At 44.3% G+C, this 27,570-nt stretch overlaps 2 protein-coding genes across 2 annotated transcripts in view; both read right to left on the bottom strand.

The window, feature by feature from the left end:
- The window catches only part of DNAH10 (dynein axonemal heavy chain 10), a 156,977-nt gene extending 152,200 nt beyond the window's left edge, over nt 1–4,777 (bottom strand). The window contains exon 1 of the mRNA XM_061384586.1: nt 3,905–4,777. Coding sequence (XP_061240570.1) covers nt 3,905–4,118 — 214 coding nt within the window. The 5' untranslated portion in view covers nt 4,119–4,777. The remainder of the gene's footprint in view (nt 1–3,904) is intronic.
- Nucleotides 4,778–4,877: 100 nt separating this feature from the next.
- The window catches only part of ATP6V0A2 (ATPase H+ transporting V0 subunit a2), a 40,689-nt gene continuing 17,996 nt past the window's right edge, over nt 4,878–27,570 (bottom strand). Inside the window, exons 7-20 of the mRNA XM_061384572.1 lie at nt 25,760–25,842; nt 23,386–23,479; nt 22,489–22,701; nt 19,723–19,873; nt 19,190–19,326; nt 18,635–18,822; nt 18,442–18,532; nt 16,790–16,908; nt 15,914–16,124; nt 15,085–15,204; nt 13,239–13,358; nt 10,698–10,815; nt 8,503–8,674; nt 4,878–7,894 (exon numbers count right to left, since the gene is read on the bottom strand). Of these exons, the coding sequence (XP_061240556.1) occupies nt 7,795–7,894; nt 8,503–8,674; nt 10,698–10,815; nt 13,239–13,358; nt 15,085–15,204; nt 15,914–16,124; nt 16,790–16,908; nt 18,442–18,532; nt 18,635–18,822; nt 19,190–19,326; nt 19,723–19,873; nt 22,489–22,701; nt 23,386–23,479; nt 25,760–25,842 (1,917 nt within the window). The 3' untranslated portion in view covers nt 4,878–7,794. The remainder of the gene's footprint in view (nt 7,895–8,502; nt 8,675–10,697; nt 10,816–13,238; nt 13,359–15,084; nt 15,205–15,913; nt 16,125–16,789; nt 16,909–18,441; nt 18,533–18,634; nt 18,823–19,189; nt 19,327–19,722; nt 19,874–22,488; nt 22,702–23,385; nt 23,480–25,759; nt 25,843–27,570) is intronic.

A 27,570-nucleotide genomic window follows, 5' to 3' on the forward strand; every position in this document is an offset into this window, starting at 1 on the left:
TTAGGGGATAGGTAAATAAAATAGGGTACAACTCTAAAGTTACATAGATCTATAGTTAGGACAAAATTCTCCAAGGTATCTTTGAGGGTGGACAAGTCACAAAATACTATATATAGTATGACCTTATTTATGATTTTAAGAGCTCTCTCTATACAATATATGTTATCATTGCTCCAGGTGATCTTCCCAACCCAGGGATCAGACCCAGGTCTCCTGAATTGCAGGCTGATTCTTTACCAGCTGAGCCACTAGGGAAGCCCAAGAAAACTGGAGTGGGTAGCCTATCCCTTCTCCAGCAGATCTTTACAACCCAGGAATTGAACCGGGGTCTCCTATATGGCAGGTGGATTCTCTACCAGCTGAGCTACCAAGGAAGCCTTATCATTATATACATATCATTATATAGAAAGATAAAGATGATAATGATGTTGAATATAGATAGATAAATTGATTCTAGAAAAGATCTGGCAGGATGTACAGCAAGCCACCAGTAATGGTTACCTATAGGAGTGGGATGCACTTTCCAGGTGGCTCAGTGGTAAAGAATCCACCTGCCAAACAGGACATGTGGGCCTGATCCCTGGGTTGGGAGATCCCCCTGGAGAAGAAAATGGCAACCCACTCCAGTATCCTTTTTTTTGTTTTTGTTTTTGTTTTCACTCTAGTATTCTTACCTAGGAAATCCCATGGACAGAGGATCCTGGCAGGCTACAGTCCATGGGGTCGCAAAGAGTCAGACATGACTAAGCAACTAAATAGCAACAACAGAGGAATGGGAGCAGGGTCTAGGGGCGACTGAGGGCTCAGCTTTCACTTTCTATGTTTCAAAGTTCTATGTTATGTGAATTTTTAAGAGAATATCTTCCAGTAATACTTGCTGGAAATATTCATTACTTAATAGTGTGCAACTTTTAGATTACTGCATAACTTTGCAATTTCTAAAAATTACTGTGTAAAAATGCAAGCAAGTTATTAAGTGATCTGGACAGTATGATTCCATTTTGTTATTTCAAGAAACAACACATGTTTAGCTATTAGAACAGCATCTTGAACTAGATGCTGCTGGTCTAGACACCCCTCTTTCCTCATGACCAGCATCTATTTGTCTCCATCCAAACAATTTTTAACTAAGAGCAGAGAGTTTTGACTCCATAAAGCAGTGGTCCCTAACCTTTTTAGCACCAGGGACTGGTTTCATAGAAGACAATTTTTTCCACAGATGTGGTGAGGGGGCTGATTATGGGATGATTCAAGCAAGTCACATTTATTATGCAGTCACTGATCTGACAGGGGGCAGAGCTCAGGCAGTCAATATGAGTGATGGGGAACGGCTGTAAATACAGATGAAGACTCACTCACTACGCCTCTGCTCACCTCCTGCTGTGCAGCCTGGTCCCTAACAGGCTCAGGCGTTGAGGACCACTGCCATAAAGGATCCAATAAAACTGTCCAAGGGTCTTTGTGAGCATGCAGGCTTAATGAGCAGAAGGGGAGTGACAGTGTGAGACCTGAGCTGAGGAGAGGTCCTCTCTCCCCACCTCTGCCCAGGACCCAGCATCCAATACCATCCTAGTATCTCCAGGAGCAGTAACTTTGAGTTTCCAGGAACAGCATCCTCAGCAGGGAATATATTTGCATTCTCAACATGTGATGACAAGAAGAAGATCCAGAAAAGGAGGGGAAGAATGCTGGGGAAGGGGGCAGGGGTTGTAAAGACAGACCAGAAACAGACATAGCTCTTGGGGGATTTCTGAGCACCCTTTGCAGGAAGTAAGCAGGCGAACCCTCTGAAGAGAGTAAAATCTGCTTCTGCATAGAAGAGGGACATCCTGCCAGGAGGCAATGGGCTAAACATGTGTGAGTATATACAGCACAACAGACAGTCATCAAACTATGAACAGAAGCCCTCAGAGGTCACAAGAAGTCCACGTTGCATAAGTCACATCCATTTCTTAGGGTCTTAGGATATATATATATATATATATATATATATATATATACACATATATATATATATACACACACACACATATTTTTAAGGATATATATAGAATACTTAAAATTTATGCTTATATATATATTTTTAACTACATAAAATCAAAGTTACTGAACCTTATGGTACATGTGAAATAGTCAATCCTGTTCATTTATCTTTGTATCCATAATTTCACTTGGTGATAATGAAAAAGTCTAAATTTGAGGTCCTATTATAATGAAACATCCAGATCCAAAGGTCTGCCAGGGAAGAAGGGGGCGGATAATAAGTTGGATTCCAAATGTTATGAGACTCTCTCTCTGGGCATCATTTACAATTCATTATTACTGTTTATTTGTGGGCTTGGGTTTTTCTAGTGAGGATGTGTGTTATTTTGTGTGAAGAGGGTATACTTAAAATATATGAATCTGACTACTACTCTTCAAGAAAATAAAAAGTGCTGTGTGACTCTGCCTTCCCACCCAGTGGAAGGCCCTGCAGGGGATCCAGAAAGTCTCCTGAAGATGTGACACTAGCACATTGATGTTAATGAGATGTGTGTGTGCTGCTAAGTCGCTTCAGTTGTGTCCAACTCTTTGTGACTCCATGGACGGTAGCCCACCAGGCTCCTGTGTCCATGGGATTCTCCAGGCAAGAATACCAGAGTGGGCTGCCATTTCCTTCTCCAGAGGATCTTCCCAACCCAGGGATCAAACCTGCATCTCTTGAGGCTCCTGCTTTGCAGACAGATTCTTTACCACTGAGCCACCAGGGAAGCCCTTGGTTAATGAGACACATCATACAAACCCAGTCCATGACAACTGCACTGATGCCGATACTCCTGCTGGGAGAGAACCTGCGTGTTTCTCAGTCTCCTTCCCCAACAAGCACCTCTCTAAGTGTCCCCTGCCCTCTGTCTTGTCTCCCCCTGTCCCCACCCCTAAGCCCTCTCCATGTCCCAGGACTGGAACAGCCTCCTCCATGGAGCTCTGGGCATCAGTCACTGTTACTATCTTTATTTGAAATGCTCAATTGTTCAACATAAACGTTTACATCTGCTGTAATGTTTTAACACCGTGTTTTGATGTTACAAGTGCCGGGCGGGAGTCTAGGAAGATAGGAAGGGGTGCTCTTCTCCACCAAGGTGGACCTTGTCATCATCTGGCAGAGTGAGCCTGACGTGTCCCTCTCAGCCCCTGGGCCACTTCTCCATCCATCTACTGCATGCCATTTGACAGTGATTCATATTTTTATGAATATTATGTGACCTGTGGGGATGAGTTCGTTGACCTTCTATGTGCCATGGCTAGCCCATCTGTAAAATGGGATAATACACCCACTGGCCATGAGCTTGAGTAAACTCCAGGGAGTTGGTGACGGACAGGGAGGCCTGGCGTTCTGCAGTCCATGGGGTCGCAAAGAGTCGGACACGACTGAGGGACTGAACTGGATACTTCCCAGGTGGCCCTAGTGGTAAAAAACGCTCCTGCCAATCAATGCAGGAGACACAAGAGACGCGGGTGCATTCCCTGGGTCGGGAAGGTCTCCTGGAGAAGGGCACTGGCAACCCACTCCGGTATTCCTGCCTGGAGAATCCCATGGACAGAGCAGTCTGGCGGGCTACAGTTCATGGGGTCGCAGAGAGTCTGGGCACAACTGAAGCGACTTAGCACGCACGCGTATGTGTTAGGAACTGTACCTGGTACTGATGCAGTGATAAGTGTTTGCTGTGATTACTTATCTAAGCGGGCTTGTCCGGTTCACCTAAGTGCCTGGACTGTGCCTGGACAGGGTGGGCGGCAATGAGCATTTGCGGACTGCCCGGGAGGCCAAAAGTGGCGGGTGGCCGGGGATCTGCCTTCCTGGCCGGAGTGATGGGAACGAACAGGGCCGAAGAGGGCACGGCGGGAAGGCGGCCGAGGGGCTCACCGATCTCCACCTCCACCTCCTCGGGCACCACCTTGCGGTAGAAGAAGAGAGTCGAGGCGCCCTCCTCGTCGCTGGTCTGGTTCAGGAAGTGTAGGATGAGCTCCTCGGCCTTGCCGTCGTTGCGGTTTAGCAGCTCCTCGAAGAGCTGAGGGTCTGTGATGCCGAAGGCGTTGTACACACGGTCGCGCATCCACAGCACTCGCAGGTCGTCCATGGCGCGGCAGAACTGACCACAGCTCAGCGCTCAGTGGGCTGAGTGCCGGGCGGGCGTCCGTGGCAACGGCGCCCCTAGCAACGGGCGCCCCGGCAACGGCCGCCGCTGGCGCGGGGGAACACAGCCCCGGGCCCCAGTCCCTACGCGCGCCAGTACCGGAGCCCAGAGCTCACAGAGGCGCGAACCGAGACTCGGGAGGGTGGCGCTGAGCCCCTGGGGGAGGGCCGGGGCGCCCCAGCCTGCGCGCGGAGGGTGGTCGGGGTTCTTCTCCCAGATGGGCGCCCCCTTCCTTCTGGGAGGACCGAGGTGAGCAGGGCGGCGGCATGCAAGGAGATTGAAAGACTTCGGCGAGGGCCAGTCTCAGCCGCGGAGGGTCTGCAGGCCTGGAAGTGAGCCAGGAGCCTTGTAGGTGCTGGATGTGCAAGGCCTCCTGCTTTTCCACCGCCAGCCTGTCCTGGAACATCCCGCCCGCACTGCCAAGAAAACGGGCAAAACAGGTGACAGAGATGGCCTAGGCATCTCGGAGGTGGTAGAGGCAAAATTGGACGCAAGGCAAAAGGACTTCAGTCTGAGCCCTCGGTCGCTCTGGATCAAAGGGCGTCAGAAGAGCAAATATATAGCGAAGATTTCCAAGAAGGGGCAAGTTCCTTCTGGTTGTACCAGGGTCAGGGAGCCGGGAGCCCCAAGAAGGGAAACTGGCTACAGGATCAAAGGCTTTGTAGCCAAGCCAAAGCATAATAAAACAAAACACCCGCTGTCTCAAAAATAGATATATTTATTTTTCATTAGTAAAGGGAAGCTGAATACTGACAGGAAGATGCAAATGTGTCCTTTCATGCATTTGTGGATCTTTTAACTTGTTCAGTCCTTTCCCCTCACAGAATTGAGCCCCTAGATTCAGAATCGGGCTGAATCCAGCCTTCTTACTGGATTTTCCCATCAAGGAACAAGTGGAATGTTCTAAGTATTAAAATTCTAAACCAAAGTTCAGCCTGGGTGTTGAAAAATTTTCACTCCAAACTGTCTTATTTTCATCATCTTGAACTAAGATTTCCTGCTGAAGATACACCAGATGGCATGCAAGCAAACCTGGCTTTAAATTTAATAAGGTTTGTAAATGCAGGCTGAGGAACAGCTGATGTTGTTATTTCTTGTCCAAAATGAATCAGGCCCTAAAGTGTCTGAATTTTTAATTCGTAGACATAAAAGTTACTTAATGCTATACACAATCTATGCCTTATTAAACTACTGCAGAATGAAAACTGAGATCAGAGTGTTGTTATAAAATACTCATTCCATAAATGAGGACTGAGGAGTTTTCAGTGAAAGGTGAGTCCCCTCAAAGTCCTACTCATGATGAATGGCCAGTCCAAGGCTCCGCATGACCTCCAACAAACCCTCTTTGCACTTCTTGATTCAGCACAATCACACCACTGCAAGGACCCTCTTCATCCTTGCAGGGCAAAATCAACCTCTTTTTTACTGAAGAAATCCCTTGGATTTTTATTTCACAATGAACAGCTGAATGGAAAGTGGAGAATGTGGCAGTAGTGACATTTCGAGTTAGCGAAATAAACAGATACTTGGCATCATCCAGACAATTGACTGTTTTTCCTCTGGAAGTTTGCTATCACAGGAACGAAGTTACATCTTAACAACCGTATACATAATACTTCTACCAAATCACTTGCAAACAAAACAGAGCAACAGCTCTAGTAACATGATAGAACCAGTAACTATATAAAGAAAGAAAATTTACCCTGAAGCCTACAAGATGTCATCAAACTCTTAATTCTTGAGAGTTCTTTCACAAAAATTAGAACTAACAATTTGTGTTTAATAATACCATTACATTCTACAGAACTACTACATAGGTTTCAACCGAAAAGTGACTCTTCACTCTGTTCTATGCCCTGATAAAGGTAAAGGGGTCCCCCTGACAACTGCCAGTGGGGGGTGGAAAAGAATTCTGGCAGATCCTGTAGGTTTCCTGTTTACTAGTCAGTTAACAGTGCCCTGAAATTGTTGGTTTCCTAAAAATGAATTAGTTATCTTATTACAATAAACCTCTGGAGTAAAATAGTAAAAATAAGAACCTGTGAGGGACAAGTCTGAGCCTGCAAGGCATTAACCACATTTTGTATTCACCCACCAGAAGTGTCCAACCTTATATCTTTCTGGGGAAACTTAACATTGAGAGAAGAATCATTTGTAAGTTTTATCAGCATCATTTTGTTTGGTATTTTAAGATAAGGGACAACATCTCATGGAGGAGTAGCATGGCATCTTGACTACAATTAAAAAGGTTTAATGTTAGAGTCACAGTTACGTCATGATGTTCGGTTCATGCCCCTCAGCAAACAGGCCTTGAAATCACCTGAAGAGATACACTTAAATTCAGGGCCACCATGATCTTAGCTTGTAATGAAAGTCCCAAACTCTCTCCTAGCAGTGAGGGTGAAGGAGATAAGCAGGTCTCTTCATGTGAATTACTCAAAATGTTAAGAAAGGGAAAACACCGCAGGTTTCTTTTTGAAAATAAATATCTAAAACCCGTTACAGTAAAATATGAAAAATGAACATAACATAAAAATATAGGACAGATCAAAATGTTCAACTGGACTGACTCAAATGTCAAGTGAAAAGATGAATTTAAACTGAAGATTATACACAATGGCTTAGTAAGAATTGGTTTTCAACTGATCTTAGTAGTTTTAAAAAGTTTAACTCTAAGTGCCTTTATCAGACATTTATTTAGAATTAGTCTGAAAGTGGAACATTATAATTATACTGTTCTCAAGGACAGGTGCAACCTCTTCATGGTAAAATATCTTAATTTATATTTTATTATAAAAATATACAAAATACTACTTTTTACCTTTCCTTCTTCACTCAGTATAAACCCTTTTTGGTTCAGGAACATCAGCCAACTAAATTCAAATCATATCCATATTATGTCTTCTAAAGTCACACTGGATTTTAAGGCTCAGTACACAGTTTATCTTCTCAAATATACAATTATCATAATTGGTTTTATGTAAGGATAATAGGATAAAAGTCTTTAAAAAAATATACAAGTGGGATAACCACTGTGTTGCATGTTATTTTATCCCATTTTCTCCAATTATTAAAACAAGACAAAACTGTACAAATAATTCTACTTGTAATTCTAGATCGCATACAATGAAAAAGTTTGCATACTTTTAATTAAGCAAAATATAATAAATGTGAATCTTCTGATTATCCATCATTAAATTTTTTAAAACTACTTAGCTTCAGCTGTTGGAAAATATTATCTGACAACTTCAGGTGACAGAATAACTCTGGATTTTTTTTTTTTTAATAAAATGAAAAGGAATCAAATATCTAAGACTATGTTCAATTCACCATTCAAAATTGGCTTCTCTCTCCCACGCCTGTATTTTTAAAAACAACCATAACTTTTGCATGAACTTATATTTGCTCATCATAAAAATGGAAAGAAATTTATATATCTGAAATTGAGAAAGTTTACAAAATACTTAACATATGAGGAAGAGGTATATCTTACAGATTTGGCTGTCTCATAAGGCAATTAATGAAGTTGGAATTTTTCCTATCATCAATTTAACATAAGGAATTCTACAACATGATAATTCTCCATAAATCTGAAAGCTTGTTGGATACTTCAATATGATCATGCCAGGTCATCACTGAACTTCGAAGAAAGTAATCTGAATGAAAAAGGAACAAATTTGGTGCCTGCACCAACGTAGAATTTGTTCTGAAATTCTACCCTAAAAAAAAAAAAAGTATTAACGAAAGATTCTGAATAACATTTCCTACATTTCTTAAAACAACATTTACTAAGTTAAAAAAAAGTTCCTGTACTTCCAAACGTGCTTCATTCCATACATGCTCTTGGCACAAATACTTTTACTGAGATAAAACACACACACACACTGACCCTTTGTTGGCTTTCCCATGAAGGAAATGCTGACACCTCATGTTACCTGCCACTCTATGGACATTCACACGAGAATTAGGAACCTCTCTCTCCTTGTAACTGGACACACAATCTGATATATATTGTAAAACATTAAGAAATATGGCTTACAATGAGATAAAGTAACCTGTCAGACCCAAAGGGAGTTGAAAATATTAAATACACATAATTATTCATCAAATATAAACTTGCTTTTTACATGTCAGGGACAATACCTCAGAAACAAAATAGAATTTTAACTCAGGGGATCAGAATACAGATCTCAATACTGGCAAGGAAAGAACTAGCCTAAATAATGTAGGTACACATACATATTACTGGAAATGTTCTACGTGTATGTATATTGGGGGGGGGGTTACTGTCTTAAATATCAGTTCTGAAGCTCAATTCCAAGCTCACCAGTGGAGGCGGATGGCGTGAAGAAATGCAGAAAGCCCTTCCATGATCAAAAGGATGAAAATCGTCAATACTGCAAAGAAAGCGATCACTGGGAGCAGCACCAAGACCCCGTAGGCTGTGTCTACCCGGAGGCCGACGTGCATCAGCATGGCCCACAGGACCTCAGACAACTCTGCGTGGGAAGCATTTTGCAGAGTTAACCTCTGTTGACCTTCAGTGAGTCACTTCCATTAGCCAGCTAGACTGAGTTTCCTTCTGAGAAATTTTGAATTGTTATCTCTAAAATAAATATACACCCGTAAAAGATATAATCTGCTCTTCACATAAAAGTTACGTGAGCAACCTGATCATCTCAAATGTGGAGGATGACCTGACATTCCAGAGAAATCAGAGGTCTGCCTGCCTGCCAAGGAGAGATCTTGATCCAGATGGGGGTCTGGTTGGCTCGGTCCCAGTGCAGCCTTGGATCAGGCAGTGGGAAGCTGGGCATCAGTCCTGACTCGGCCACTAACTGGTCAGGCAGGTGATCCAGCGCCAGCACCGAACCTCACTGGGCCTTAGTCTCCTCCTCTGCAATAGAAGATGGTGGACCACAGCGCCCCCTCCAACCAGAAAAGTCTCAACTTGCGGCTATGCTTATAAAAATATCAGTGTGCCAACCAGCAAAAGAACACCTCTATCACCTAGTGATTTTCAAAAGTACAGATAGTCTTTGCACAACAGAGCAGGGGCAGAACAGTGACCAGCGAAAGCATCCTTAATGGTCAATGGAGAAAATGACAGTTGTTCCAGGACCTTTCAAAATGACTGTCAAAACATTAAAACACTCTCTTATTCTTGGTTATAAATGCACAAGGAAATGAAAAAAAGAGCGAATCTATCTTTTAAACATTAGAAATACTGAGTATTAAATTGTTTGGTGGGTTTGGTAAGAACTTATCAAGGGTGATTTGAACAGCCTTCTTCTCATGTGACCTGGGAGAGCCAGGCACCTGGACACAGAGCAAGCCTTCTCCCTAATACCTAGCAAGCTGTCCTACTCTTTTCCAAGTTGGAATCAGCTTCTACAGTGTCCTTTGCACCTTCCAAGTCCTGAACTACTTCCTGGAGCTTCGGCAGCATCACTTCTGGGACACCAGCATCTTCCGTACATTACTAAGTTCCTCTGGCTATAAATTTCACCTCTCGAACAGCAGCAGTGTCACACCCCCACGTCAGTTCTTTCTCCTAAACTCCTGTTACATTCCGTTTGCGTTTCACTTCCAACATATCACCGTTTGTTTCTTTGGTGCATTTTTTCATCTTTGTTGGCCAATTCCCTCAGTTCACGGATCCACTTTTAAATGCCAGGTAAGTTTACCACTGGCCTACAAGGAGGCAAGCCCACCACGCACTTTGCTGTCTGGGCATGAACTGAGAAGCAGGTTCAGGGACCAACGGGGAAAATGACAGTTGCTCTGGGACCTTTCCAAATTATCAGAACATGAAAACACTCTCTTATTCTTGTTTATAAATGCATGAGGAAATGAAAAAGCACAGGGACCAACCACAACAGGCTCTGAAGAAGTGATGTCGCTGGTCTCTGGTCATGATGTGCTGTGTATTATTTACATAGTGACTTGTAGGCTAAAAGGCCAGCAGTGAAGCCTGCGCTTTGTACCCATATACTCAGATTTTATTGTAGAAACTGAAATTTCAACCGTGTTTTGGGGCAGCTGGAGAGACTTAAGTAAATGGAGGTAACTGAAATCCATGCATCACCAGAGCATGCAAAAAGAGGACTATCTGTAATCAAAACTATTCATCAGCATTGTTTCAGGACTTGCTTGACATAACTAGACCATCACACTTGGTGAGGCAGGGCTGAATTAAAATAACAGTAAAAACAAAAATAATAATGGTCAGAACAGAGGGAGTAAAATGCTTATGCCAGAGGTTCCTAAGCCTTCTCGGTCCTGAAAACAACTTGTGTCCCAGTGATTTTTTTCACAGCACCCTGAAGTCAAAAGAAATACCCAGGAGACCAGGGCAGTAAGTAGTCAAGTCCAAACAACCTAACAGTCCCCATTCTATCGTAGACAGTGCCCTTTCCATCAAAATTTTTAGTGTCCCACAGTGCCCGCATGAGTTAACTGAGGTGCTGAAGGGTGTCTTGGCCCAGAGTTTGGGAACTGCAGGTCAAACCAGAAACTTACGTGCGTGAGCCAAACTGAGTGCCCAGAGCCTCAGGTACGAAGCAGTGTTAGAGATGCATCCCAGACAGTACTCGATGGAATGAATTATTTGGGTCATTAATATTTCTCCAAAATCAAACTACGAGAGATGACACAACCTGGTTAGATTCTGTACACGACATGCACGACGGTGACAGGCCTGGCTTCTGGAACGCTGCTGAGGACGTGCTAGAGCGTGAGGGGCACGGAGCCACGAGATCCCAGTTCTGCTCACAGCTCTGCCACTACCCAGCTTTCGATCTACGGAGCTCCCACTCCCGTCCCCAGGATTGACCCCACAGGTGAGCTGGAGGCACTTGACCAGAACTCCGGACTCTGAGGCCACAACCACCATGGCCCTCAGACAGCCCAATGAGGTTCTTGAGCTACTCTTAGTAATTATAAAACGTACCATGAAAAACCAGACATCCACCAACTACAAGAGTAGAAGACTGTGAATGTACGTGTGTTTAACGGATAAGAGCATCTTAATACGAGTCTGAGAACGAGAAACTTATAGTTTCTCCCTAACAGTGAAAAGACTGTAGAACACTGGGGAAGACGCCTCTCACATTCTTCCAGGTCTGCTTTTTGTTTTTTTATGACCTTAGAAAGTTAATTATTAACTGTCTCAAATTAAAGCACTAAATTACTTAATAATTACAAAAGGCTGACTGTAAGATATCTTGTTTAGTCCTCATTGAACAACCAAAAAAGTTTCCAAGAAAATAAAGTAGATGAGAGCAGCAGACATGCTGGTTCTGTCCGCCAGGACTGGGCTTCCCTTCCTTGGGAGGGAACGCTTCTTCTCCCATCTCACCCTGGATCCATAGCCAGTCGTTATTAGCTAAAATGTGCCCCCTCCTAAAGTCGTACGTTGAAGCCCTAATCCCCAGTATGAGTATGTTTGGAGATGGGGCCTTTAAGGAGGTAATTAGGGTTAAATGAGGTCATAAGGTTGGGGCCTGATCCAGTAGGACTGATGTCTTTATAAGAAGAGACAACAGGAGATGCATGCACAGCAGTAAGGCCATGTGGGGACACAGCCACAGAGAGAAGCCCCAGGAGAAACTGACCCTGCCAACACCTTGACCTTGGACATCTGGCCTCCAAAACCGTGAGAAAGAAATTTCTTCAGTTCAAGCCCCAGAGTGTGGTTGTGGCAGCCCATGCAGACAACTACAGCAGTCACTGGTTTGGGGATGGCGAGTGACGCCAGCCAGGCCGATCACAGCACTTCCTTAGGATTCTTCCTCATGCTAAGAGTGGTTTTCTCTGATTGAAAGACTGAAGAAAATGAGCCCAGTGCACATTGTGGCTACAGTTCCCACATCGTGGGGCCAACTGGCTTCAGAATGTGAAGCAAACTTAAGAAGAAAACCCAAGCCAGACTTGCTGGGATTGGAATCCAGAGCCTCACCAGCCTGAGGCCCACTCTCCCCACATCCTGACCTGCACCAGCAGAATCCCCCTGAAGCCAGTGTGAACAGGGTCTCTTTCTTACAACTATGGAGAAGTTCTCATGGAGATGAGAATCTTCTGAAAGTAATGTTCACAGCACCTTAAGTCATTTAATATCACAACTTGTGATGATAACACTATAAATCCCATTGTAAGACTGAGAACCACAAAATGTTAACCCCAAATCCTTATGATGACAATTCTATGAAGAGAATAGTATTTGGAAAGCTTTGAGGAACGGTTGTTTTGCTTTGAGTTTTGATGTTTAAGATGATTACTATCAATGAATAGAAACAGAGTCACAGATAGAGGAAATAAATGTATGGTTACCAAGGGACAGTGAGGGAAGGGATAAACTGGGATATTGGGATTGACATATACACACTACTATATACAAAACAGACAACTAATAAGGACCTCCTGTATACCACAGGGAACTCTACTCAGTACTCTGTGATGACCTATACGGGAAAAGAATCTAAATGGATACATATAAAGGAAGCTGAGCACCAAAGAATTAATGCTTTTGAACTGTGGTGTTTGAGAAGACTTTTGAGAGTCCTTGGACTGCAAGGAGATCAAACCAGTCAATCCTAAAGGAAATCAGTCCTGAATATTCATTGGAAAGACTGATGCTGAAGCTGAAGCTCCAATATTTTGGCCACCTGATACAAAGAGCTGACTCAATGGAAAAGACCCTGATGCTAGGAAAGCTTGAAGGCAGGAGGAGAAGGGGACAGCAGAGGACAAGAGGTTGGATGGCATCACTGACTCGATGGACACGAGTTTGAGCAACTCTGGGAGTTGGTGATGGACAGGGAAGCCTGGCGTCCTGCAGTCCATGTGGTCGCAAAGAGTCAGACAAAACTGAGCAACTGAACCGAACTGGTATGTGTATGTATAACTGATTCACTTTGCCATACACCTGAAATTAACGATGGTAAGTCAATTAGACTAGTAAAAATTAAAAAAAAAAAAAGTGATTGTTATCACTCTCGTTGTGACGATCATCTCTGTGCAAGCCTGGCTCCTCACATCAACAACAGTAACTGAAAAGGTTACCTCTTCACACGTCACTTCTCTACATCCATCTTCCATTTGGTTGTTCCCCTCTTCTATGTCTTGGCCTCCCAGCAAAGAAACTTCTTCCTCGCTATCTTTCCTTACAAGTGTGTAGCCACTCTAAAAACAACCAAAGAAAACAGAGTCAGTGCCTTTAAAATTGCAAGGTTGTGACAACATCAAAGTTAGAACCCCTTCGACTCTGTTAAAGATTCAGCTCTTCAGGAATAAAAAGCCCTTTAAAAGAAAACGAGCATATTATACCCACTAGGATGGCTGTTGTAAAAAAAAAACAAGAGCATAAGTAAGCATTGATTATGGTGTGGAGGAACTCCTGTGCATTGCTGATGGGAACATAAAATGGTGTAGCCACTGTGGAACAGTTCAGTGGCTCCCCAAAGCATTAAATAAAGAATGATCATTTCTAGCATATACCCAAAAGAACCGAAAGCTAAAGACTCCAACAGATATTTATATGCCCACATTCAGAGCAGCACTGTTCACAACAGCTAAAAGGTGAAAGCAACTCAAGTGCCCATTCATGGATGAACCGAGAAGCAAAATGTAGTCACATGATGGAATATTATTCAGCCTTAAAAAGGAAGGGTCCTCCGTGGTGGTCTGGTGGTTAAGACTCCATCTTCCAATGCAAGGGGTACAGGTTCAATCCCTGGTCAGGGAACAAAGATCCCACATACTATGGAGTCAAAAAGTGGGGGGAAAAAAGGAAGGAAATTCTTTCTCTTCCTTTTTTATTTTTTGGTACCACATAGCTTGTGGGATCTTAGTTCCTCATCCAGGAATTGTACCAAGGCAAGTCTCAGCAGTGAGCACAGAGTCCCAACTACTGGACCGCCAGGGAATTCCCAGGAAGGAAATTCAGACACAGGTTACACAGGGATCAATCTTGAGGACACTATGCCAAAATAAAAGGAGAATATTACCTGAATCCACTTGTATGAGATACCTAAAGCAGTCAAATTCATACACACATAAAGTAGAAGGGTAGTTGCCAAGGGCTGGGGAGAGGAAATGGGGAATTAGTGTTCATGGATATGAAGTCTCAGTTTAGGAAGATGGAAGAGTTCTGGAGATGGGTGGGAGGCGGATGCACAGTGTGAAATACTTAATGCCAGTGTGTACTTGGGGTGCACACTGAACTGTGCGCCTGAAACGGTTACGATGGAAAATTTACACCACGTGTATTTTACCACAATATTTCCCCCACCCCAGCCCCAGAATTTTTTAAAAAAAGAAATATAGACAAACAAGAAAACAGTCTGAAAAGAAACTCAACAAATGGTTAACACTGTTTATAACTGTATAGGAAAACTTCAAGGCACTATTTTCTGTATTTTCCAAATTTCCTTTAATTATGGTACTTAAAAAAGCACCTTAAAAAATGAAGAGGCAAGAATAAGGAAGAAAAACACTTTAGTTATGACCAGCATCACTGAAAGATTTCAGTGCAAGCTCCTGCTATGTTTGGGGTTCATTAAAGGGGGACCAGTTTCCCACGCCCAGATGTGCAGGTTCCTGGCACCACACGTTTGCAGAACAGCCAACACCAGAGTGCTCAGTGAGGGAAGCTTTAGCTTTTAAATCAAAGCCTGGATCCCATGGAAGGTGTTTTGTTTTTTTCCAAATCTATTTATTTCTTTGGCTGCACTGCACAGCAAGCAGGACCTTAGTTCCCTGACTGGGGATTGAACCAATGCCCGCAGCAGAGGAAGCGTGGAGTCTTAGCCACTGGAATTCCCGGAAGGTGTTTTCCTTACAAAACTTTTCACAGCTAAAAACAGACTTTGCTCACCATCGACGAAAGTGCATCCGAGCTCACACTTACCCTGCCAACCCCAAAACAACTGCGCCCCCTGTGCAGCCACAGCAGAAAGAGTGGTTTTCCCAAGAAAAGCACGGGGACTGACAACACGGTGATGAGCAGCAGCAGCCTCTGGACATGCTCCTGTTGGTGCAGACGGGGAGGAAGCCGGTTAACACGCAAAGACCTACCAAGTGTCACTGGGACGCTGAAACCAGTGACAACCAAGTAGAATGTCTATCAGCAAGAACGTAAAGTAAATGCAAGCTACATTATATTTGTCAGAGGGTCTCTACCTTTTGTTTCTTAAACTCATAGCTGATATGGGTGGCATCACACAAATGTGCATCTATATAGAAAAGTCATTTCTGGAGAGAACCATGTGCCATAGTCCAACTGCCAGTGCTCTGAAAGCCTGGCTGAATCAGAAACTGATTTTAAAGAAACTGGAGGGGCTTCCCCTGGTGGCTCAGTGGTATTATTTAAATATAAATAAATCAATCAAAGTATTCAAAAAGAAAAAAACTGGAAAAAGAAAAGAAAAGAAAAAACTGGAAAGACAGATGGATGAGCAGTACTCGGGAACCCTCCCTAACACATTCTTTCCCCACCACTTTTGACAGCTAAGGAGTGGCAGCAAGTTTGGATTACAGTCTGACCAGAGCCCCAGAGACAGCACTCCTGGCAGAATGACACGCCCCTGTGATAACAGAGAGAAACAGAAAGCCGCTCAGTGCCTGGGAGGCCATGGGAATCACCTTTAATCATTCTACTGATCGAAACAAAAAGGTTCTCATAAGGACTTCCCTTGAGTCCCTAAGAATGGGGGAAGAAAAAAAAAAATATTGTTTACCTGCCCTGGGTAAAGACCACCTGTGTCACTAGCCAGGAACAAAAACATGCTAATAAATTCAATCAGAATGCTAGGAGCAGTTCTGGAGGTTTCAGCTGAATAAACCAGCCACTTATAGATGATCATAAATATAAGGTATCCAAAGATGCAGAGCATGAAGAGCAGTTCTGGTATGGAAACCAGACAAATATTGAACTTCTTCCTGAAATGCCTGGGGCAAAAAACAGAATTGATTAACCCATGAACAAATGTTTTAACATTTATTTATTTGGTTGCACCAGGTCTTAGCGGCAGCAGGCAGCTGTACTAAGATAAAAAGTAAAGAGTAAATTAATCTTAAATTCTCCATGACAAAGCCCATCTCAGAATCACATCATCTGTGTTATGACCCAGATATAATCACAAAAAGATGTGAGGACAGGAGAGAAGACTAGTCTTTCCCTTTCAGATTCAATTAGAAGAAAAAAGACATCATCTCTTACTTCTAATATACCAGCTGTAAGAAACAAACCAAAAGTTTTTGATTTATAAAACCAAAAAGAATATGACAAAAATCACCTCTGGAAATAAATGTGAATGAACATGCTGCATGTCTCCCTCACTTGAACATAAACTCCATGAGGGTGAAAACTTTTTTCTGATCTCACTGTTCAACCCCTAACAGTGCCAGGCACAGTCTATATGCTCAACAAATATTTGCTGAATCAAAGAAGCTGCCAAAAAACTGATCATCAAAACAGGATCATATGAATACAACATACCCCCATACTGGCTGCCTTTAAGATCTAGGCAATCTATCAATAAGCAAAGTTTAAGAAATATTAGTACCAAAAACGTGGCTTATAAATATTGGTTTAAAAAAAAATCTGTACTTACAAGTGGTTAAATATTCCCAGAATGACTCCAAAAGTCATGTGAGTAATCCCTAAAATCACAGACATCTTCATTTTGAAAGAGTTTAGAAAAGTGAGACGATTGGTGGCTAAGTTCCAAATCTAAAGACAAAACGAAACAGCAAAAAAGAAAACTTAACTTCCTTCAACTGCCTTAGGATGTAAGTGCTATTCCCTAAGGCAACCGTGGTCAAGCTTTTTCAAGTTTCCTATCATATTAAGACTTGAAGCAACAATATTCAATTATGTACATTATGTTTAGAGACAAGAATAAACAATTAGGAGAGAGCGTCCCTTGGAGAGCTCAGATAAGGGGATGATAGACTTCTATCAGTGGGTTTTTTCATTACTGTATCACCTCCCTCCAAACCGATTCTGATGCGGCTTTATTCACTTGGCTGCGCCCAGTTCTAGCTGCAGCATGCAGGCTCTGTACTCGCGGCTGTGAACTCAGCTGTGGCAGGCGAGATCTAGTTCCCGGGTCAGGGATTGAACCCAGGTCCCCTGCATCAGGATGGCAGAGTCTGAGACACTGGACCACCAAGGAAGTCCCTTGAGGTGGTTTCTAAGCTCTTCTCTTAAGGCTGAGATTCCTCGAGAAGAACCCTGAGTCTAGAGAGACGCTGCCTGGGCCTCAGAAGCAGCCGCCTGCCGAGCCCCATGGCGGGGCGGGCAGGTGGGACAGCCCCAGCCCCAGAGCCACTGCCTCTCTTTCCTTCTCCCCACACTTTTCCCCTTTCAAACAACCACCTCAATAAGCACCATGATAAGCTTAAGCTCCCTTTCCCATTCTAGAATCCCACACTATTTCTTTCTAAAACAAAAGATAAAAAAATAATTAACGTGCACAAAGAAGAAATGGAAGCAGCAGCACGTTTCGTGGCACTTTTTACTAGAATCAAGGGGGTCAGGGAGTAGGACAGACTGTAACCCAGCTCTCCGTGGACTTGTACTCAGGCACTGATCCTGCTTCTCAAATGGACTGTCAGCTTCATCTGCACACCAGCCTGACTCGGAATACCCGGTGAGCCTCTGTCATCCAGACAGAAACCCCCGAGAACCAGCCCCTCAGGTAAAACCACCTGAACCGTGCTCAACCGTCTGTGAAACCTCTGTGACAGTTCAAACGAGGTGATCCTGGGAATTCCTGATGGTCCAGTGATCAGGGCTCTGAGGTCCTACTGCTAAGGGCAAGTGCTGCATCCCTGGTCAGGGAACTAAGGCCCTGACCTTAGTTCCTAAGGGAATAAGCCACACAGAGTGGTCAAAACTAAAAACATTTTTCATTGAAAAATTAGGTGGTACTAGCAAGAAACTTGTGGAGAAGGCAATGGCACCCCACTCCAGTACTCTTGCCTGGAAAATCCCATAGACGGAGAAGCCTGGTAGGCTATAGTCCACGGGGTTGCTAGAAGTTGCACACGACTGAGCAACTTCACTTTCACTTTTCACTTTCATGCATTGGAGAAGGAAATGGCAACCCACTCCAGTGTTCCTGCCTGGAGAATCCCAGGGATGGCAGAGCCTGGTGGGCTGCCGTCTATGGGGTCGCACAGAGTCGGACACGACTGAAGAGACTTAGCAGCAGCAGCAGCAGCAAGAAACTTGAGATATTAAGGGGAGGAGTATACTCACAGGATCAATGCCGAAAGGGTAAGGGCCGCGGAACACTCCGGGAACACTGGGATCCAACTGCAACACGCTGTGGTGCCTGATGATGCTGTCACTGTAACACAAAAGAGGGGTGAGGGCCTCCTGTGATGGCGAGGGAGCCTCAGAGTGACGCCCTCCACCTTAGACACCATCTGGCCGCTGGGCAGACACTCACTTCCAAAGAACCATCTTCCTCTGCTCCTCTGGGCTGTGACTGGAGCTGTACATGGCAGACACATTCCACCTGGAGCCGAACAGGTTTACTGACTTGGAAAAGCAGTCGTTGTAGATGAGGCCCGTGTACACTGAGAACAGCCCCATCAGCAGGAGGATATAGCGACCATTGAAGAACATCCGCATGATCTGTGGGGAGCGAAGTTCGGTGAGTGAGACAGGACCACGGGGAACAGGAGCTGAAGTTCCGCTCCTCTCCAGACTGCTCACAGTCAAGCTCATGGGGACTTCCCTGGCAGTCCAGTGGCTAAGACTTTGCACTCCTAGTGCAGGGGACCCGAGTTTGATCCCTGGTCAGGGAACTCGATCCCACATGCTGCAACTAAGATCCAACACAGCCAAATAAATAAACACTTTAAAAATATATATGTATAAATAAAAATCAAGTTCATGGCACAGAACTTCCCATCACACAAGAATGAAGACCCACCCCACCTAGGTCTCAGTCAGGTGGGTTACGGTTATTGCCAAAAATGAAACATTTTTAAATTTTTACCTCTTGTGACTGATTTAGTCTGGGATGATTTTCGTTTAACACCAACAGGAGGGCAAATAAGAACATCACAAAACCATGTCCAAAGTCTCCAAACATCACGGCAAATAAAAAGGGGAAAGTGATGATGGTGAAGAGAGCTGCAGGAAAAGCAAGAGATTTCTGATTGGCAGCAGAGGCAGAAATTTCTAGTTAATGCAAACACGACCGAATATAATGATCTTGACTTTCTCCCAAATTCTCAAGAGAGAATTGACAGGTTAAAAAGAACACTTCAGGGACTTCCCTGGTGGTCCAGTGATTAAGACTGCATGCTTCCAATGCAGGGGCACGGGTTTAATCCCGGGCTGGGGAAGTATGATTCCACATGCCACCAGGCATGTTCAAAATAAAATAAACAGCTTATACTAAATAACAAAACAGCTACTAGTGAGCCTATTTTTCCAAATGTCTGTTACATTCTCATAGGGGGAAAAAAGCAGCAGTGATGCACAGAATGTATAAAATATAAAGACTAGCAAATGCAGGCTTCCGACCTGGGTTCACCTCTTGGTAGCTCCCGACCCCGTAGGCATCCACAATGTTCTGAAAGCCCTCGGTGAATTTGTTGGTGCGGATCAGGGTTGGGGGAGTTTCTTTTGTTGGGATTGTGTTCATGAATGAGGGGATCGTACCACCGCTCTCTCTCTTTCACATGAAAAAAAGAAAAAAAGAAAAAGTTACCACCCAAGAGCTCTTTCAACAGATCTTGGTGGCCTGCTATGACGAGGCCCTGTGCAGGGCCACGTGGGGAAGTACTGATCACCACCCGCCAGGAGGTCCAAGTACGCCAGGAGTGACAGGAGGAACTGGGGGAGCCTCCCGGGATGGGCAGGGAGGGTGCGCCTGGGGGCTGCGGTCTTACAGAAGGAAGAATCTAGCAAGCCTGAGTGGTGGAAGTGGGCAGTGATGAGTGTAACAGAAATAAAACAAAATGTTGCCATATTGACATTCTGATTTATTCTTCCCTATATTTCACTTTTATTAGGTAATATTGCAGCTGTCTCTAAATTTCTCTTGAACATTTTTAGGAGATAAACCACTAAATTCCAGTTTTATATTGGCGACCCTGGGGCTACTTATATACACACATATGCACTAGAGTACCAGTCATGTCTCTCAAAACTGATGCTACCTCAATAAATAAGAATCATCTAGATCTTTAAATAAATACAACAGATGCCCCATACTCCAAAATAACTATTTTTATGCCATCATTATTTTGATGTTTTTGTACCATCACAGAATTATGTGAAGAAACAAGGTGATTAACCAAAAGCTCATAAAAAAACACGTTTCTTTGTCTATTGAAGTACGTAAACCTATTATTTTCAGTAAAGAACTAAGTTTTGATACAGAAAAACTCTTGTATAGCAGAAACTAACACAACATTGTAAAACACCTATACCCCAGTTAAAAAAAACTCACACAGGAACACGGGAGACTGAGCCCATAGTCCTAAAGTGAGAATAACCTATGATTCAAAGTTCAGGGAAGAAGGCAACAGCACCCCACTCCAGTACTCTTGCCTGGAGAATTCCAGGGACGGGGGAGCCTGGTGGGCTGCCGAGTATGGGGTCACACAGAGTCGGACACGACTGAAGCGACTTAACAGCAGCAGCAGCGGCACATGGTTTAATGGAGAAGGAAATGAGTCGGACACGATTGAAGAGACTTAGCAGCAGCAGCAAAGTTCAGAGACCACAGGAACTGAGATTAATAGGTTCAACCAAGTTGAATACATGGAAGTATATTTAACCAAAAACTTCTGCAGGACCAAAGCAAACAAACAGAAAGAGACACCATAAGACAAGTGACAGAACGGGGGAGAACATTTGTTCTCGTATCACAGACAATGAGCTAAGGAAATTAGTAAGAAAAGGACCAAGCCCCAAGTGGGAAATGGGCAAAGCATGTGAACAGAGAGCTCACCAGAAAGTGAAAATTCAAAGGCTCTTAAACATACAAAAAGATATTCAGGACTTCCCTGGTGGTCCAGTGGTTAAGAATCTACCTACCAATGTAGGGGACCTGGGTTTGACCCCTGGTCTGGGAAGATACCACATGCCTCGGGGCAATTAAGCCCATGCTCTGCAACTAGAGAAGCACACCACAATTAGAGAGTAGCCCCCACTCGCCACAGCTAGGGAAAGGCCGAGAGCAGCAACAAAGATCCAGCACAGCCAAAAATAAAATAAATACATTTTTCTTTTTTTTAATGAAAGAAAGATATTCACCCTCACTCAAAATAGGGGAAATGCAACAATTGGTTGCATTCATCTGGCAAGTATCTGGCAAAACTGATCCAGCAATTCCATCCTGGGAATCTACCCAGTATCTGGCAAATCTGTGCGTGTTTGAATTGTCAAAGGTCAAGTGTTAGTCTCTGCGCTGGTGGTATTCGCATCCATAAACCATGTAACATCCATTCCAGCAGGATATTAAATAGCTATAAAAACAGGGAAGTTTTCTTAAAAGAAAAAAAAGTATAAATAGCACATAGTCTATTGTGAAGGAAGGGAATTCTCCCCTTTTATGTATTCCTATTTGTTTATCTATGATTAAGAAACCCAAAGACATAAACTAAAACAAGGGTTGTCTTTGAGCAGGGGAACTGAACAAAACTGAGGCTTTGGGTAAGAGGAAGTCCCTTCACTGGTTCTTTAATAACAGTTTTTTGACTTATAAAACATGTCACTGAACTACTTACTCAAACAAGCAAATTAAAAATGCCACCGCAACTGCTGTATTTAGAAGATAGATAACCAACAAGGACCTACTGTACAGCACAGGGTACTCTGCTCAATGTTATGTGGCAGCCTGGACGGGAGGGGGCTTTGGGGGAGAGTGGATACCTGTACAGGTATGGCTGAGTCCTTTTGCTGTCCACCTGAAACTATCACAACATTGTTAATCGGTTATATGCCAATATAAAATGAAAGATTGGTTTTAAAAAGCCTGTGCAAATGACTCTGCCGTATATAGGAAAACACTGTAAAGCAACTAAACTTCAGTTAAGGAGAAAAGAATGCATGTGCACACAGCTTCCAGTGATTGACTCTGCAATTTTGGTTCAAAAGCATCGACATGGTATCCTCTCCTATCTATCTCATCGCCCTGAGCTTGATGAGATACACTCCAACCTTGGGCAGAAAAGGGCCAGCAGGGAGAGGAGAGGAGGGGAGAGGAGGGGAGAAAGGGGAAGGGAAGGGAGGGGAGAGAGGGGAGGGGAGGGGAGAGAGGGGAGGGGAGGGCCGCCTCACCGAGCCCTCCTCCAGCGCCCTTCGCAGCTCGTGCAAATCAGCCTCAGGACACCAGACCTCGGCGATGAGGCACTTGTTGGTCACGTCAAAGCTGCACATGTTCAGCATGTGGTAAATGGCTTTCATCTTCTTCACCTGGATCACGCGGCTGTAGACCGACTCGGCGGCTTTACACAGCACTTGCCTTAAATAGTCCTCGGTCTTGTGAAGCACCTGCGTGAAGACAAACACGGGATCTCAGCGGAGCATCTGCCGGGCACCTGACCTCCTCCAGGGGTACTCTCTCCTCGATGATGGGGGGATTCCAGGCACCAGCCTCTCTGGGGACAGTTAAGGAAGTTCAGTCCTTCTCCTCCAGGCCTGGAGCTGCCTCTCCCGAACAGGAGCCCAGGGCACAGAACAGTGAGGTGTTGTGGTCCCCAGGGCAGCATGATGGCCTGGATGGGCCCAGAGACCTAGGTCCCTAGTTCTTACCCACTCCAGCCTCACCCCACTTCCTGTCAACCCCAGGAGCCACCAATTCCCATCCCATTCTGCCAAGAAACCCTCTTTCACTCAAATAGGTCAGAGTGAACTCCTAAGCAGAAAGATGACTTAAAACAGTGCTGGTAAAATTACAGCCAGCACTTTACATGGGGCTCACTCATCCTATCTGATGAAGAATTACACTTCAGCAGATCAAAGATAATCAGACTCTTTTTTTTTTTTAAAGCCCCATCATTCTAATAGGCTGCTAAAATGAAACGCCCACGAAGAGGAAGGAGGTGACATTCCAGTCTCCCTAAAACGTCTTAATTTGTCCACAACCAAAATTTTCCATATTAAAAAAGAAACTAAATGGATTTGTAAATGTTTCACAAGCCCTCAGATAAGGAGATAAGTTTCTGGTTCACTCACGGTGTAAAGATCTTGAATCCGGGTATTCAGTCCCTCCTGGATCTCTCTGCGCTCCTCGGCTGTGTTGGGGTAGGGGTAAACGTGGCAGTGGTAACTAGAAGACAGGATTCGAGACAGTGCCGCAGCCGTCAGAACTACAAGAAGCTATGTAGAAAACTAGGGCTAAATTTAATACACCATCCGGGCATATTTCCTCCAAACCAGAATAAAAGCAGCCCTCTGGGAGAAAAAGGTGCAGACATAGGCACCTGGCCATGCTAAGGCCTTACAGATGGACACTGGACAAATGTCCACTGAATTCCACAGATTTAGCCAACTCTCTCTTGGCTCCAAATTCCATTTTTGCTCTCAATGATTCCTAAAAGCTCATTCCCAATTTCAATGTTCTAAATTCACCATGACCCTTAAGCTGGGAGTGTATAACATAAATCAAAGAACATATAATAATTACCTTAAAAAAAAAGGAGAGAGAAATAAGAGACACAGATGTAGAGACAGCTTGTGGACACAACAGGGAAGGAGAGGATGGGACAAATTGAGAGAGTAGTGTTGACATATACACACTGCTGCTGCTGCTGCTAAGTTGCTTCAGTCATGTCCGACTCTGTGCAACCCCTGAGATGGCAGCCTACCAGGCTCCCCTGTCCCTGGAATTCTCCAGGCAAGAATACTGGAGTGGGTTGCCATTTCCTTCTCCAATGCATGAAAGTGAAAAGTGAAAGTGAAGTCGCTCAGTCGTGTCTGACTCTGAGTGACCCCATAGACTGCAGCCTACCAGGCTCTTCCGTCCATGGGATTTTCCAGGCAAGAGTACTGGAGTGGGGCGCCATTGCCTTCTCCGATATACACACTACCATGTGTGAAATAGCCAGCTAGTGAGAAGCTGCCGTACAGCACAGGGAGCTCAGCTCGGGGCTCTGTGATGACTGAGAGGGGCAGGATGAGGCAGTGGGAGGAAGGTTCCAGAGGGAGGAGATATATGCATACATATGACTGATTTGCAGGGTTTATAGCTGAAATTAATACAATATTGTAAAGCAACTAATTATAATCCTTTTTTTTTTTTTAACAAAAAACTTGAAATAAAAAAAGAAAATCAAGGGAGAAAGAAGTTCTGGATTCCTGGCACTTGCCCTTGACACGTGCTGAGGTGGCTCAGACGGTAAAAGTGTCTGCTTGCAAAGCAGGAGGCCTGGGTTCAATCCCTGGGCCGGGAAGATTCCTTGGAGAAGGAAATGGCAACCCACTCTAATACTCTTGCCTGGATGGAGGAGACTACAGTCCATGGGGTTGCAGAGTCTGACAGGACTGAGCGACTTCATTTTCACTTTCTTTCACTTTCACAGTAAACATCCCCTGGGGCCGTGTGACACCAGGTCAGAGAGGAGGCCGGGCCGCACCTCCCAAGCTGCAAGGCCTCTCACGCTGCTTCAGCATTTGAATCCACGCTTCCATTTCTCTCTGCGCTCTGACCATCAAAACTAAGGTCTTACTCTAGCTTTATCTTAAGCAATGATATTTGTGAAGTCAGGGGTTTATGTGTTGGCTATGGTTTTTGTCATCTACATAAAAATAAATATACATCTATTAAAGTAAGAACAAGTTACACTGCCCATGTAACATCTAAAATTACTTTTCATAACACCAGTGACTGTGTATCAAACTCTGGTGAACACTGATCCAAAGGAAATAACCAAGTCCCACCCTTACCCCAGCAAGAAGCAAGGCCAGCTAAAATTTCCCAGAGTATAAGAAAACAAAAGGCCATTCTTCTGAGTTTTGGCGTGGCCTTGTTTATTTCCCCACTAGTGACAAAACTAAGTCCCAGACTGATTCTTGCTGCGACACTGCTCTGCGTTTCTTGAAGGTTCATGGGGTCTGATAGTCTTTTACTTGTACCACCTCATTTGGCAGGCGGGCCGCTCTGAGCCCACCCTCTCCACCACTTGCCAGGCCCCCTTCCCCAGGGCAAAGAAGCTAACTGTGCAGGGCTGGACAAAGGATGAGCCCTCTGCTGATCAGATATGCTGATATGACAGCATATGCTGATGCGTGGCTCAAAGCAACAGAAAGGCAGCAAATAGTAAACCGGGATTCCTTCCCCAATTGATCTTGAGCCTTAATTCCCAAGAAAGAAATCAAATCTGGGAATGTTAAAAACACGGTGTTTACTTTCGAATTATCTTAAGTATTACACTGGCAAGGCAGATGACAAATTAAATGTCTGAAAACATTGCATTACAGCAAAGAAATCATGTAACAAAGCCCAGCAGCCTCTGCAACCACTATGTTACTCTTCAGAGACCTATCTAAGGAAAACTAGAGGTTACTGAGAATGAAGAAATAAAGGAAATAAAATATTTCTTTTTCTTACCAATCACATATCTTCTTAACCTTGTGGCCAATCTGCTCTCCCCAGAAGGATATCAAAAAGACATACCATTTTATGACTTCTCCCTACAAAGGATAAAGATGACTGTTACTTCTGCAGGTAGAACTCTGAAAACCCTGGCAGCTCGTACTCTGTCAGAGTTAGTTTGTTAATGTGTTCATTCATTCAACAAACACTGTCCAGCCTCATCATCTGCAGATTCCACAACTGCAAATTCACTGCAGATATAACCCCCAAAACCAAAACTTGCAGCAGTTTTTAAATCATTTGCAGACATGCAGAGTGACAAAAATTTTGAGTTCCTCAACGTGCATATTCCAGTTGAGGTCAAACAAGGTGACCCTTAGTTCATACTGTAAACGCATGTCCTTTTCGTGGTCTGTCTAGCTCCAAGTTTTTCACATTTCTGTGCCTTTTGTTGGTAATTTCGATATTGGAAACGGCCCTCAGGGGTGTTGCTAAAGTGCTGCTGAGTGTTCCTGAGCACAGAAAGGCTGTGAGTTGCCCTTAAGTGAGTCCCATATGAGTTGCTCAGACATGCATGCTAGCGTGGGTTGGCAGTGAATGCTAATGAATCAACAGTATATATTAAGTATGGTGTCTTTAAACAGAACACATATAAAACAACGTTATGGACTGATCAGTTGACAAAAACACTGACCAGAGGCTCAAAGGAACCCAACCCTATGCTTCTCCTAGGAGCAATGGCTCGGTTCTCATGGAGACTGTACAACATAACTATACAAATAATGAGAACTGACTGTATTTACAAGTATTCTACAACTAACAACAAATAGGTTTTTGGCCTATTTGCCAGGCACTGTTCCCGGTGCTAGGAATACAGCAGTGAACAAAACAGACAAAAGTTCCTGACCTAGGAGGGGAGGGAAGCTTGTATTCAGGTTGGCAGTGAGAGACACAAAGAAAGAACGTAATATGCCACGTGGAGATGAGGGTGATAAAGAAAATAAAGCTAGGCTTCCCTGGTGGCTCAGTGGTAAAGAATCTGCCTGCCAATGCAGGAGACACAGATTCGATCCCTGGTCCAGCCACATGCCATGCAGTGACTAAGGCCATGCACCCAGCTACTGAGCCTGTACTCTAGAGCCCAGAAACCAAAAGTACTGAGCCTGTGAACCTAGAACCCATGCTCTGCAACGAGAAGCCACCACACTGAGAAGCCCAAGGACCACAGCCAGAAAGTAGCCCTCACTAGCCATAACTAGAAAAGTCCATGCAGCAGCAAAGACCCAGTGCAGCCAAAAATGAAAATAATTATAAAAAAGAAAATAAAGCTGGGGGGGGGCGGTGACAGGGAGAAGCGAGTTGGGGACTACGATTTTAAATCAGGCAATCAGGGAAGGCCTCCTGGAGAAGGTGACATCTGGGTCTAGAGGAGTGAAGGGGCAAGGAGCAAGCCACATGGATCCTGGGAAAAAGCCTATCGAGCCAAGACAAAGCTCAGAGGCAAGATGAGGGGAAGTGAGAAGGCCAGCCTGCCTGAAGAGAAATGGCCAGACCAAGGGCCAGAGGGGTGACCGGCTGGGACATTGTGAGGCTTTGAGCTTTTGGCTGAGTGAGACAGGAAGCCAAGGGAGGGTTTTAGGTTGGGGGTGTGGTCGGGGGAGTTTGACTAGTTTCACAGGAATCATTCTGGATGCTGGAAGGATGAGAGCTGAGTTGTCGCTGACTGAGACAGGCAAGCTGGAAGGTCAGGTCTGGGAGGCAGGGGAAGACTGAGAGGGAGTTCAGTTTTAAGCATCCTGTGGAAATGTCTTCAGGGAACTTCAAAG

The sequence above is a fragment of the Bos javanicus genome, chromosome 17, assembly GCF_032452875.1.
Source record: "Bos javanicus breed banteng chromosome 17, ARS-OSU_banteng_1.0, whole genome shotgun sequence".
Taxonomy (NCBI): Eukaryota; Metazoa; Chordata; class Mammalia; order Artiodactyla; family Bovidae; genus Bos; species Bos javanicus.